Below are 15,738 nucleotides of genomic sequence, written 5' to 3'. Positions count from 1 at the left end.
AATATAATAAAATATATTAAAAATGTAAGAATTCAATAAATGATTTGAGAACAATTATTTCTTTATGTTCATTTATGAACATCCAGAGAGAAAAGCAAAAGGATAGCTGATCAGAATGCTGTCCTTTTTCTCATACATTAAAATATACACTGAGAATTCTTTTTGTTCTAAAAGTACAACGTACCTTACTTTGATTTATTAGTATAGATCCATCGAAGTAAAATAAATAAAATGAAAAGAACAGACAAACCCACTGTCAAATATAAATGGGTACACTGTGTGCCTAACACAATCGTCACTGAAACTACATGTGTTACTAATAAGAAAATTCTGGTTGCCCAAATTTGCAGACATTGGTATGGTCTATTTACAAGCAAATGTATTGTTTACAAACCTCATTTTATCCTTTTCTGCCTTTAACATCTAAAGAGTTGAGTCTTGTTCCTTATAATAATTACAATCAGTGTCTGCAGCCAATAAACAATCCATCGGTATAAATTTAAAACTGTGCTTAGTAACAATTTTATAACCTATTTTATGTCTAATAATTTGGTCAGTAAATTATGTATATTCCTTTGGAATATCTGTAATAATTTTAAGGAATTTCTTTAAGTACTGAATAAATAAATATACATGTTTTCTCAAATAAGATGATGTAGATAAGAAAAGACAAATGAGTATAAATGACAGAAATATATTGTTTTAATACAAAATAAAATTTAAAATTCTATGATTTAGTAAACAAACCTTCATTAAAAACAAAATTTTATGAAAAAAATCTTCATGAATATCCAATAAAGGACAGACGATACTTCATCACAGATCCAATATATTAGCAGGCCGAATTCTTCAAACTGATAAATCTCCAACCTAACACTAGCTATCATTCAATTGTTGTTTAGTGGAAATTTTAATGGGCCTGTAGCCAAACCAGGAAGTTCACTGTGCCACCTGCTGAGCTAAGCTTGCCTAAGAGAATGTATTCCAACTTAATGTCAGACACCAAGTTTACACTACACAGCATGTACAAATTTAATTTGTAACAAGTCCACTACTTTTCTTTCAACTGGCTTGAAATTTCCAACATCAATTCAGAATAAAGTTGGAAAAGTTTGAAGAAAAAAAACAAAATGGTAGTCAACAGAATACAATGCTATTGAGTAGACATGTCTGTCTTGGTTTAGCAACTCATCATTTCCCCAACATGGTCCCTGGAAGAGAATAAAATTATTTCAGCTTTTAATTTAATAAAAATAACTTGCAGAAAACTTATAAAACTAGATATAACAAGTGTTCCCTGCAGGAATTGAACAAAATGAGTATGTAGGAACACATGCAATGTCTGCTTCTTCGTCCTGTTACCTTTTATAATGCCTATGAATTGAAATCATTTCCGATATACTTGAGAAACTTTAACAAACAGGTTTGTAATTAAAATATTTTAATATTTATCTGAGTTAATAATGTAAGTGCAGTACAAAATTCTTTGTCATCACCATTGAAACTGAACCTAGTATCAAAGAACTTCTCTTTATAATACTGTCAAAGAAATACCTACAGGCTAAGTTTAGTCCAGAAATTAGTAACCAAAGAGGAACTGGCTATTAGACTGACATCAGTCAATATATTCTTAGAATATATCCACCAAATGGGTTGAGAAAATCCTTCCATACTTGCTCATGTTATCCCCACAAAACAAGACAGATAAAAACCTGAGTCAATGTCAACTCACAGAAAATCAATCAAATACAAGAAAAGATCAAAATTCATTGCATAAGTGCTAGTCACTGTGCTGATAACTTCAAAGAAGGACCTCAGACTTGGCCTCAAGGTCAACAATATTGATTTGGATTTTAAATTTATTCACCATGTGACAACCATCTTGGTGGTTATATCTATGGCATTTTCAATAAGGTCTAATTACATGTGTGTTTTGTATAAATTTCATGACAATGACACTAGCAGTGATAAGATATTTTTGATGACTGTTACATTAACCATGATGGATTTTTGATCAGCACCATTTCCAATAAGGACCTGCTACATACTATTATAATACTCCGTTTTAAAAATATTTTGATACCATCTGGAGAAGGTCGGATTGGACATGGTGTTTTATGGCATAACAATACCACTAGGTTATACAGTGACAAGGCATTGGCATTAAAGTGTCTTGACACTCCAAGCTCCACAGCAATTAAATTGAGCTGTTGAGTGGTAGGATTCAAACCTGCACATGTTTGGCCATGAGTGTGGTATGCCATCACCTGAACAACAAACTCCTGATTACATTAGCTGCCTCTTAAAATATATATATATATATATATATATATATATATATATATATATATATATATATATATATGGCACAATATATTTCAATATCTCAGTGGAAATCCCATGATATGACCATACATTCAATGCTGGGTAGTCATAAAAAGAGTTTTTGAATAACACTGTGAAGGCATGTACTGAGAGGTAATATCTGCACCAGTTTCATATAGCATTAACTACATATCATAAGAAGTCTTCAAATTAAAACACCATAGCCATGTAACCATTGGTTCAGGAGAAAAGCAATAACTAGACTGTCCAGATTGCCACCATAGCTGCCATGATGAATATCAGATTAGCACAATTTTCATTTCAGAACATATAAAGGTCACAATAAGTATTTTAGTGAACACTCAGCGCTGATATTACCATCCATTCATCAAGAGTAGCAATAATGATTTATTCAAGTTAGATGTCAGAAAAACACTTGTTATTTTGGATCATCTACAAAATATAAGAAGTAATTTTCTGAAAATTCACTGTTCATACTACTATCATTTCTTGGGGATTTAATGATAAGAATTTCAAGATGGCAATTCTGGATGTCACATTTGCGCCATTTTAGTGAGGACTATCTACATGCCATGATAAGTCTTTCTTTAAATTTCCCTGTCAATATGGCATCCAATCAGATATATACATAAAAATATTTTCAAGATGGAAGCATTTCATTGAGAACCATCTGTAAGTAAAGACCTTGTATTTATATCACCATCAATTCAGGAGAAAAAGTGATAGCACGATTTTCAAGATGGTCATCATGGCAGCTACGTAGGATGCAAGATCAGTACCAATTTCACATAGGACCATTGAAAAATTACAAATGGAAACACGATGTCAATATGAATATCCAAGGAGGAGTAATGATATCAAAATTTTCAAGATGGCCACAGACATTCAATGGGCACCATTTAATTTAATATGAAATAGACCTCAGGATGAAACTGTATGCCAAGACTTTCTTACAAGCAGCAATAACAACAAACTGCTATTTGATGAAGGACAATAGACAGATAGACAGACAGACACACAATGGATGATGAGCTCAGGCATTTTGTATAAGTTCTTCTTATCTATAAATAGGTGAGCTAAAATAAAGTTTTGCCTTCACCATTTTCATAGAGAAAAATAAAGTAGAAACAGATAACTAAGACAAATTATTTTTGAAAGAATTACATAACAAGAATACCAACATAAGGAATTAACTCTGATTGTATAACAATAACAACCTCATAGCAATATATCTCATTGTTGGCCATAAGTGTCATTGATAAAATCAATTTTACATGGAAAAAACAAGCTAGAACACAAATCAACTGTTTGATCATGCAGGATTTCCTGCATACAAAACAAAAGCACATGGACACAAATTAAGCAAAAAGAAAACAATTTAAAATGTTTATAAAAAAAAGAGATCAAACCTTTACATAGATACAGCACAAAATCATTTACATGTGTACAAGAGAGTTTATCTGAAGACATGGGTACCAAATGTGGCCTTTCTGTTAAAGATAAGAAGCACAAACACAAACATATCTGTCTCATGTGAAAGCTGTCAATCTTTTTCAACCATCTGAATCATTCAGAGTGAATAATTGGTAATATAAGCTATCACACAATACCTAAAGTGAAAATGAAATTTACTTATTATTGTTCATGTAAACACAAAATGCATCTTTCTGTATCTTACCTAATGGAACATTGCAGGCCATGGAATGATCAAGGAGGTTCAAGTAGCCCAAACCATGGTGACCTACAAAGATAAAAAAGTAAAAGTGATCCTGTTCAGCTCTCTCTCTCTCTCTCTCTCTCTCGTGGATTTGTGTACAGAATGATGTAACACTATGAAAAAATTACAGATATTCCCAGTGTTGTTACCAGATCACTACAGACAGAAAAATAACAAAACAGGAATAAATTATAGACATTACTGTACAATGCATATATTCTTTTAATAAACTCTATTCAAACTATGATACATTTCTTTTGCAAATTCTAAAGAAAATTTGATAAACGGGTATGCTCAGTTGAGTAGTCATTATGATGGATGGTCACTTTAGCTTTCCTGTTTTTATGATGTTGTATAAGGCATAATAATTCTGGACATGTGCTACTGTTTTCTCTCCATCATAATTAACTGAGGATACAATCTTTTAACACTCACCTCTCCAGAAGCATGCCTCAGTGTTCAAATACACCTGATTAGGAGCTGAGCAACATACTCTATTCTCTTTACTTTTGTCATGGATACTGCCAATATATGATAGGTAATGGCCTTGTGGAAAGGTGATAGTAAAGAGCCCATCCGAGGCATTGTCCCAAATGGCATATCGGTCTCCCGTCACGAACAGACACATGAGCATGATGAACATGGAAGATTCAATCTGTGTGATAAAATATGACTAGAATGACAAAATAAACACGGATTTAGTTAAACTCTAAATTCAGCATTAGTGGCTATAAAATCTATAAATGGCAACTACAGTATATCAGTTTAGACATAATGGTATTTCAAAAAAATCAAAGACAATGAATTGTCAATATACTATTGGGTCTCATTGATCTGGTTATTGAGTATCTACTGGGTCCCCATAACTGGCCAAAAAGCAACTTCTCTGATGGGTCCCATATTCTGGGAGTTAAGCAAACCTTCTGCTGGGTCCCATATATTGACATGAATTGCAGGGTCCCCATATCTGGCCAAAAAGCAACTTCTTTGATGGGTTCCCATATTCTGGGAGTTAAGCAAACCTTCTGCTGGGTCCCATATATTGACATGAATTGCAGGGTCCCCATATCTGGCCAAAAAGCAACTTCTTTGATGGGTTCCCATATTCTGGGAGTTAAGCAAACCTTCTGCTGGGTCCCATATATTGACATGAATTGCAGGGTCCCCATATCTGGCCATAAGACAGCTTCTTTGTTGGGTCCCCATATTCTGGGAGTGAAGCATCTACTACTGGGTCCCCATATCTGGATATGAAGCTTCCAATGCTGGGTCCCCATATCTGGTCATGAGGCAACTTCTTAGTAGAGCTGTACTGATGTCACTTTTTGCGGATTATGCCGATACCATGTATAGCCAATTATTAAAATTGCTGATACCGATTATGAGACCCATTATTTCAAGAATCTGCCTGTTCTACAGTTAGTGAAAGCACAAGCATTTGATTGACAAGTAAACCATGCCCTATTTTTGTTATAACTAACAATGCCTAAAATGGGTGCGGATTAATGTTAACAGTTCAAATGTGGTCTCAAGCTACCATACATGTGATAACTATTTCCCACATTTTATATCCCACCTTATTTCTTGTTGTTAACTTGTACATGCAAATAAAACTCTTTACTAAATAACATATTTATTCTGACTTAGTTTTTTGGGGGCACATATGCTCTGTGATATGTTTCTTCATTCCTTCTTTTAATTTAATGATGGTAATCAATGCTTTTATATAAGGTACAGTAATGCCAGGTCAAGTTGACTCGTGTAAGTTTCATTGGTGGGAATAGAGATCATAATTTGCTTACTGAGAAAAAATCTACAGCATTCAGTGATCATTCCTGGGATTTAGGAAGCAGTTCACTAACAAGCAAAGCATGTAAAGCGCAGCAAAAATAAATGTTGGAACTCCTGGTTGACAGAGATGTACTTTGTGAAACTAACCATAAAATGGGGGGGGGGGGGGCATTTAATTCCTGAATGCGTGAAATTGACGGTCACATTATACGTCACTTATCTAACATTGCAAAGTACGATCATAGGGTTTTAGTATTAAAATGTCATTATCTAAATAAAGTTTCTTACAAAACTAATATTTGGAAAATAATATATATAATATAGATTTACTTAATACCTGATGTTTCTATTAAAAAAAGAGAGACTGTAGGAAAGTTGATATTTTACATTTGATAATGCATTTATTTCAGGTGACAACAGTCTCTATGCACTAACGGTGATGCACAATGCAAAGACCATGGAAGTAGTGCAAAACAATCATGTAATGATTTATGTTGTAATATTATGGCTGTATTGCTAATTGTCAATATGGTAATAACTATCCCATCTTTTTCAATTTTCATTGCCTTTTACATTAATAGCCTTGGAAAAATATTCACTACTTATTCTGGTGACATTTTGTGAAAACTGGCAACAAAATATTGAGATTGGCGATTTTTCTGGCGACAACTTTTTAAAAGCCAGGACCATCCCTGTAATGTGTATGCTGGAAGTTCAACAGCCACACGAGGCCTCAGTGGCTGGTTGGCTGCTGTGATTGGGATGAGTACATGCATGGTATTGATAATTTGTTGTTAGCAGACAATCAGTGGTAGTTTACAGCAAGCGTGCTAAAAAGTATTTACTTTTAAGAATATACTGTCTTTTAATTAACCCCCAAATCAAATGTTTATTCCTTAATTTCCACTATTTAATTCTGGTTTTAAATTCAAGCCATGTCAAGATGAATGTTATGATTAAATTTATATTTTGGAAATTTGTTTGCATCGGCACCGATTATTTCTGCTGATACTGATTATACCGATTGTTCCAATAATCGGCCTGATTATGAGTATGGACGATTAATCGGTAAAGCTTTACTTCTTAGATGGTTCCCCATAATGTAGGAGTGAAACATCTACATCTAGATCCTCTAATAATCTCAAAATAATACATGTACTACTCAGATCCCTTCTTCTGGTCATACAAATGCTACTGCTGGTACTGCTAATCTTAGATGAAGCCATTTCTGATGAGTCCCCATAATCTTTATGACCTTGAACTGTATCATTTTGTACTACATCCTCAATACTAACCTGTCTGGAAGCCGAGTTGCCAGTAGTAATTTTGGAGAATAGGACGCCTTAGTCTTCGAGGAAGAAATAGTGACCTGCTTTCTTTTGCTCTACATCCTGTAAATTTGAAATTGTCAAGCATGTTACAAAGAGAATCTTTACAGAATTTTATGGTTAAAATGCAAATTCTTGGAAAAGACTGACCAAGAGGAGATTAAAGTGTTACTTTAAATCAATTATATTTCACCATGACCTACCATATTTGGGTGAGCCTTTTTCAGTGGACTTTAAATATATGTGTATACATACATTCAGAAATGATTGTCATTTGACTAGATGTGCTTTTCAAAAATCTCTAAGCATTAATCATCTCAGATTTCACTCAAATGACATTTTTTTGATATTCTTCACAAATTATACAATAATAAATATTAGATGAAATATTAGACTTTGTTTTTATGAGTCTTAATTTCATGAAAAGTTATTATATTAATATCAGAAAACTTCCTAGTTAATCCATATGCAGATTACATGCTAACCTGTCTATAACATGGTAAGACATGTAGATCCCATTGTTTTTAAAAAGAAAAATAAAGAAATGGAATTAGCAACAAAGTAAAATTGTTTTGCAAAAGTCCTCACATATTTTAAAATGTTAAAATGTTTAATTATCTATGATAATAATAAGGATCAAAAGAGAAATATATCACTATGTCAAGATATAAATAGTTATGCTGATACAAGACTGCTTAGCCTTGTGTCTAATGACCAAGACACTGGGAATATTGTGAAAAACAAATACCTATTGTAACAACACTGCTCACTCAATGACTAAACTAGATTTATTTTAATGGTACTTAGACATGATGATACAATCTAATTAGCAGAATAATTGTCTCAAGACAATTACAATGCATGAAAAGTGCCAACATCACATTAACATCTGGTTGTAGGGTCATCATAATTTCTTCTTGAAATATAAGATGTTGGCAATTTCACTAAGTATTTGCCCTTAACTAATCTGTGGATTGTTATAAAAAATGTGCAGTGATGCATTAAAAAATAAGACACACAAATTATTATCTTTTCTTTATTTTTTGGGGATGATTTTTTTTTTCTCAATCCAGATGCAGGGCTTCAAGAACATGTGACTCCTACATGCCAACTGTATTTGGGTACTGTTTAGTCATTAATATTTGCTACTGGCAAAGAGGTGTAAGGTTGTTATCTTGAGGAATTAACCAGGACATGCATATTCAATAACTTGGCTCCAATGCATTGTGGGTTTCATTCAAGCTATGAATCTTTAGTTTGTTTGGCTACAATAATACGAGCACTCTGATATGAAAGGGAGACAACTCCAATTTTACCAAGGCATGAATTTGACAACACTGCATGTCAACTTGATTTATTTTGAAAGTCTGACATCAGTTTATCAACATTAATTGAAATCTTTCTTAAGACTGAATATTCATTCATATTCAAATTCATTTTACAAATATATGTGTGGCGCAAAGGACATTATTTTTAAAGATTAATACAAACTGCTTGCACCCACCCCTCCAAATGTTAACCAAAATTGTAGACTCCCTTACTATCTCACACCCTCAGTTATGCTGCAGTCCAGATCTGTGGACCCCATTGCCCATTAGTTATGAATGGAAATGTGTAATAATAATAATAACATTATTATTAATATTATTATTATTATTAATATTATTATTATTATTATTATTATTATCATTATTATTATTATTATTATTATCTCAACATACTCTGGCAGAATTGAGCTTGTTGATACGAGGTCTGAAATTATTAGGATCCCGTCTGAAGGTTATATCCAGGGACTCAAGGAACTTGTTCATACCATTCAGCAAAGACTGGGAACTGGAAATAAAAACAAAATTCAAGACTCAAGAGCTATCTACATTCTGCAAATAAAAATGAAGTACACTACCAGCATGACATTCTGTTAGATGGTTTGTAATGGCAATTTCTATACTGTTTGGCTATATTATGCTGAGCATATGGGATCTAAGTACCTTTCAGACGGACAGAACCCGAGGCAGCCGACCTGGGTTGGTTGTTGTTGTTGTTGCTGGTGTAGGGTTTAACGCCATTTTTCAGCACATAATAGGCTATACATGGCGGCCAGTATTAATGGTGGAGGAAGAACCCAGGAAATCCCGGGAAAGAACCACCGACCCTCGAGAAGCTACTGGCAAGCTTTCTCTTATACCCACATTGGCTGAATCCGAGACTCGAACCCACACAGACAGAGATGAGATGGCAATGATCCGTAACAGACAGCGCTTTAGACCACTCGGCCACTCAGGGCCCCCCGACCTGGGTTGGCCTTAGCAGGTTATTAAATCAATGACATTTGGATTAATAATGAAAATGTTCTGTCGATTGAGCTACCATGGATCCCCAGTATAATATCAAGGACCTTATCAATATTCAGTCACTAGGAAGAATACCCCTGTAGGTATTTCAGACTAATCACTGTGACCCTAAAACAACTAAAAATCTGTTATGACTAAAATATGTACAACAACTTGCAAAAAAGTCCAACTTTGAAAAATACTAATGCCAATGATAATGCTGAAGCCAGAATAATTGTATAGTTTCTCCATATACTGGTAAATTTTTGTGAATACCCAATAAGTAAAAGTATTTGCTTAAAAAAAGTTGCAAATACAGTCCAGATGTTGGCTAGAAAGGTGGAGTGCTTTTATAAGATTATTTTCAAATTAAAGAGGCTTCCAATGAGCCTTAAAAATAATAAGTGAAGTATAATTAAAAAACAATTTTTTATAGTAAAATATGTTTCTTCAGTAATAGTTAACTGCTCATAATAAATTAGGACAACTACTACAACCTCACAAATCCACTCTTTCAAGGCTAAAAGGTTATCTGCCCACCTAGGTGGATGTTATATAGAGAGATATCCCCTTGATATGGTGATTGGTGCTAAACCCCATGAATACTTCAGTAATTGGAATGGTGGCATATTCTCTATATGGATGTAACAGTGAGGAGGCTGTGAGGGTACATGTGTAAGTATTACCCAATCTTAATACCTTTGGAGAATAGGCAAGAGGTGGAGGAAGATACGTCCTCTTATCCCAGAGAGACCATTTCCAGTCCCCTGAGGTATGTGAGACAGCTTCAAGATACCCTAATAGAAGAATAGATTCTGTATGTAAGGGATCAGCTTCAGATATGTGTCTGATGGGATAGAACAATGTGGACCTACTTTCAACAAGGTGGAATGCCAAACTTCCTGATCTGCTCAAGCAACCATTACGGCAGGTGTTTCATCCCATCCCAGAGTTGCTGAGCACATCTGGATCATATTAAACAAGCACTCAGAAACAAACAGTTCTCACAACCTTTGGTGGAGAAATCATTCAAGCAGGATGGCCCTCTTCTTTAAAAGTGTACAAAGGCAAATGGAAAATCTTCCAACAATGGTGTGAGCAAGAACACATTATACCACTGCAGACATCAATACCTCAAATAACTAACTTCCTACTATGGCTCTTTGATGAGAAACAGTTAACACCAATCACAATCAAAGGCTACTGTTCCATGTTCAATGACACCCTGTCTCATCATGGAAGACATGAAGATATGGATCTTCCAAGTCCACACTGACTGCCTAGTCTCCCACCTGGATTGAATTTTGAAACTCATGGTGTGTTCATTGCGAACCAAGAAGCACTTAAATCAATGACAAGGCAAACAGTGCAACACTTGTAGCTGAGGGAACCCTAGACAAAAGAGATGCGATGAAAGTGATACTGAGTCTCTTGGAAACCACTTGATTGGTCCATAAGTCATCATGGCATATATTGTCCCATTTGACAGCAATGGGATCTGTGATAAGGGTGATGTCATTCTTTTAGGAAGTGAAAGAACTCATGAAAAGAAAACTGGAGAAAAAAAGTCACCATCTCTCTGCCTCTTGTCCAATTTTGTTCTGGTTAACTGTGATTTTTGATGGTTGTAGATTTGACAGGACTTCTTCCCAGTGGCTTATGTCCCAGGGTCATGTATGTGATCTTTTTGTTGTTGGCCTTGAAAAACCATCTGCAGTAGCTGAGACTATGAGGAGAGAAAATTGGATTCCTTGGTAGGTAGGATGCAGATTTTCATCAACTTGACCATTCAGGCGGAGATCAGATGATAAAGGTTGTGAGCATAGCTTGGCCTTATAATGGTTTAAGAATCATGGAGCTAGAGCACACTGCATCCCGTTCTGAAGTTGTAAGTTCATAGCTGTCGTTTGAGCATTGGCCAGAGTATGTTAGGCAGTTCTGTTGAAAACACGAGCCGTTCTGGAAATGGAATCCAATGTATGTCCTGTGGGATTAGGGGTGAAAGAAGTTATGCTGTGTTCTGTCTGTTGAAAGGCTGCCAGAGATATAAAATCCACCAAAACGTCTATGGCCACAACATTACACACCAACTGCTCTGTATCATTAAAAGACATGTGTACAGAGGATGACTTTGTTGTCCCCAAAGCTGTAATATCTGGGTTCACAGCTGCAGTATCCAAATGGAAAACTATCCATGGGTCTTACAGAACCACTGACTATTGTTTGTGAGAAGACAACTTTGTGAGAAGGGTCAGTTGATGCCTGGGTGTTGTAATTGACAAATAAGGCAGACCAGAATGTCATCAACTCTGCCAGAATGCAGATGTGATTTGAAGGTAGATTCTTCCTATTTAGTCAATAACCAACTGATGATGCAGATTTAGAACAGGCAGTTGTTGCAGATGGAGGAGAATAGAACTACAGTAGAAGTAGGCAGAAAACTTCTTCAGTCAAAGTTCATAAGGTGGAGTCTTCACACATCATTTACAGGTAAAATCAGCAAAGTGTCATGTAAATAACTACGAAATGGATGCTAAGAATTGATTAAGATAGAAAATTTACCTGTATGTATCCAACGACAGCAGAAATTATACAGCAATATTAGACAAGTTTTGTGTATCACACACAAGACCTACACCTATTTTAAATACAGCTAAAACAATGTGAGTTGATGCAATTTTGACAATGGAGGTATGAATGAAGGGCACCAAAGTGTGTGAGTGTGGCAAACTGATGATGCTGAAAAGTCTGAAATTTTGTCATCAAAAAAAGAACAGTAAAGCTGGAAATTCAAAGAGAATACACTCCCAACTTGCTTTAAAAAGACAACTTCCAAAATGCTTTTAATCTTTTAATATGTAGATTGTGAGACCTCTGTGTCCGTAGATACTTGGCATGAGTGAAAGTAGTAACTTTAGTATTCACAGGATTTTGCAACAATCCCTGTATCAAGGGGAGGTCACTATCCAACTCACAAACAGGTTGGCAGACAACTTTTAGCTTTTTAGATAAAATGTTTTCGCCTGGGAGGGCTGCATTTGTGAGGTTGTGGTAGTTCTTCTAAAGTATTATGATCACATAATGTATTTTAAGAAGAAACAGAGATGCAACAAGCAAATTTTAGAAAACTCAATATTCTGTCTTCATTTTTAAACAGATTTAGCTACTAATTATTGAGAACTTTACAACCAATAAGTAAACAAAGAATATGATTTACCTGTTTGCTTTGGTGTCAATGGAGGGTGTTCCATCAAACACAATAACCCTGTCAGCCAAGTATGTAGCCATGATGAAATCATGTTCCACAACAAATGCAGTCTTTTTGGCATGCATAATAAATCTGAAAAATTCAAATTGTTTTTACAAATAGTTTAGAATCATACAATTATAAAAATCATTTTTAAGACAATATTAACTAAGAATTCTTGAAGTAAAGAATTACTTCACTCATAATGACAAATCAGGGATTCTCCTACTATTCCTGGAGTTTGCCTTGGGGTACTTGAAACTGGAAAATTTCCACATAATTGAGCTATATGTGGAATTTTCTGAATAAGAAAATCTCCAAACTAATTCACCTCAAATGAAAATTTTCAGGTCAAAATTGAGAAAATATAAACATTTTGGGGGACTGGGCTTAGGGACAAAAGTTGTCCCCCCAAAAAGACCAAGGCAAATCCCTGCAAATGCAGATGAGACAAAAAAAAGCCCTCTATAATAAACATCTAACCACGAAATTGCAGTTTTCAATAAGCTTTACTGTGAGTGTACTCAGAAAGTGTAAAAGCGGCATTCAGAGCTTTAAACTCAGTAAGATTTAATTGTGCAAAGTGTGACTTTTCGAGCACAGACATTCTTGACTAATTCCAAAACAATACATAAGAGTTCTGAATAACACCATATCTTACCTTGTATGGTTTATAAAGATTTACACAAATACTGCATTACGAACTTGATGCTAACACTGATCCAGAAACATATAACATCATGCCTGCTATGCTTCAAATTATTCTTTCCCCATGAGAGACAATATGTTTTGTACATACTGGGCTAATTACATACCTGGCTTAATAATGGCAAATCTATGAAAACCGTAACAAGGGTTTAAATTTTATATTCACAATCAGGTTGTTGACACAAAGCTCTAGGATTTAACTGCTGGATAGACTTAAATACAAAACAAATGTTTTGTATTTAAGTTACAAAATGTTTATATCTGGTATTTAAATTGTATTTTGACTAACTGAATTATGTCAGTTTATACACATACTAACAAGAAATAACTCTATGTCATGTTTCACTGTATCACTTGTGTAACCTTTCAATGACCTTGACAGCATATATTCAATGTTCAGTTTACACACATACTAAGAAGAAATAACTCTAAGTCATGTTTCATTGTTTCACATGTCTAACCTTTTGATGACCTTGGCAGCATGAATTCGCTGTTCAGAGTCTAGATATGCAGATGGTTCATCAATCAGGTACACATCTGCTGGCTTTCCAAGGCACAAGGTCAAGGCCACTCTCTGCAATTCTCCTCCAGACAAGTTCTGGACCTGTATGAATAATTATAAATAAGCATAACATTCAGTCACTCAGATTATGAGTTGCAGGGATCTGTATGAATAATTACAAATGAGTATAACATTCAGTCACTCAGATTATGAGTTGCAGGGATCTGTATGAATAATTACAAATGAGTATAACATTCTGTCACTCAGAGTATGAGTTGCAGGGAACTGTATCAATAATTATTATGGAGTATAACATTCAGTCACTCAGATTATGAGTTGCAGGGATCTGTACAAATAATTACAAATGAGTATAACATTCAGTCATTCACAAAGTATTTTGAGCAGTATAATGTATAACATTGTGCAAGAGGAACTATATATATATATATATATATATACATATATACATATATATATATATATATATATATATATATATATATATTGATGAGAGACGTAGCACATACCTTTGATGCAATGCATGCAGCTAATGAACTATATGTTGTTCCAGGGCCCCAAGTGACCGAGTGGTCTAAAGTGCTCTCCGTTACGGATCACCGCCATATCACCTCTGTCTGCGTAGGTTTGAGTCTCGGATTCGGCCAATGTGGGTATGTGAGAAAGCTTGCCAGTGGCTTCTCGAGGGTTGGTGGTTCTTTCCGGGGATTTCCCGGGTTCTTCCTCCACCATTAATACTGGCCGCCATGTACAGCCTATCATGTGCTGAAAAATGGCGTTAAACCCTACAACAACAACAACAACATCATATGTTGTTCCAAAATGAATGCAGAAGTACAATCTACTAACAATGTTTGCTGTTTACAAACCTAACATTAGACATGTCAGACTCCAAAGTAATTTTATCCTGCCATATTATAAAATGCTTATATTAATCCTAAATGTACATATTTGATTTGAAATACATTATAATAACATTATTATTGTAATAAAAGACTCCTGACAATCACAAAATGCTAAGGAAATATTTACTTACATCTTGATCAATTATATTGTCAATATTCAGAGGTCTCATAACACCTGAGATGAACTGGGGATGGATATATGCATCTCGTATTCTCTCGTGGAAAAGCTGTCTGACCGTTCCATGGTATTTAGGGCTAATCTTCTGAGGCTTGTAACTGACATTTAGATTCGGACATTTTCCTGGGAAATATATTTCATTAAAGGATCATTTATTTCCATATATACTGTTGCATTGAACAGGTGTACCTTATTTTTCCGCATATAAATAAAACGTTAAGAGTTAGACTATGTGTGCTTAACAAGGGATTATGAAACTTCATCCAAAGTCTCAAAGAGTAAAAATTACATTTATTGCCTACACTTCCCAAGGGTACACTGGCCTTGTATTTCATATATTTCTGAGTATGAAATCTTGACTTTTGCAAAACAATCAATCCTTAAAACCAGTATAAAATCTGGATATAAGTGCAAAGAAATTTTTTCACCCAAGAGTCAGAATAGTCTGTCATATAAAGGCCACCTGATTCAGGAAAATTATTTATAAGTTCAAAGTTTATCTTTGGTCATGAATTTTCTCATGCGTTACTACTGTGTCTTTATTTGCGTTTTAAAAAAAGCCTCCATAAATGGCAATATGATTTTCAGTTTCAGATGAAATACATACATGATTAGAGACAGAAGCAAATACAATTTCGGCAAATTAACACCATGACCCTTACAAGAAA

General features: G+C 34.6%; 1 protein-coding gene across 4 annotated transcripts in view; it reads right to left on the bottom strand.

Moving 5' to 3' along the window:
• Positions 1–678: 678 nt before the first annotated feature.
• LOC149796795 (ATP-binding cassette sub-family E member 1-like) overlaps positions 679–15,738 on the bottom strand; it is a 33,041-nt gene continuing 17,981 nt past the window's right edge. For all 4 annotated transcript variants that reach the window (XM_089961446.1, XM_089961447.1, XM_089961448.1 and 1 more), the window contains 8 exons: positions 15,024–15,193; positions 13,929–14,071; positions 12,730–12,852; positions 8,904–9,015; positions 7,150–7,245; positions 4,499–4,718; positions 4,025–4,087; positions 679–1,211 (listed from right to left, as the gene is read on the bottom strand). In XM_089961446.1, coding sequence (XP_089817572.1) covers positions 7,198–7,245; positions 8,904–9,015; positions 12,730–12,852; positions 13,929–14,071; positions 15,024–15,193 — 596 coding nt within the window. In that variant the 3' untranslated portion in view covers positions 679–1,211; positions 4,025–4,087; positions 4,499–4,718; positions 7,150–7,197. The remainder of the gene's footprint in view (positions 1,212–4,024; positions 4,088–4,498; positions 4,719–7,149; positions 7,246–8,903; positions 9,016–12,729; positions 12,853–13,928; positions 14,072–15,023; positions 15,194–15,738) is intronic.

The sequence above is a fragment of the Sinohyriopsis cumingii genome, chromosome 6, assembly GCF_028554795.1.
Source record: "Sinohyriopsis cumingii isolate HCF-2022 chromosome 6, ASM2855479v2, whole genome shotgun sequence".
NCBI classification, from domain to species: domain Eukaryota; kingdom Metazoa; phylum Mollusca; class Bivalvia; order Unionida; family Unionidae; genus Sinohyriopsis; species Sinohyriopsis cumingii.
Note: the sequence above shows the minus strand (reverse complement) of the source record. Positions and strands in the feature narration are given on the sequence as shown.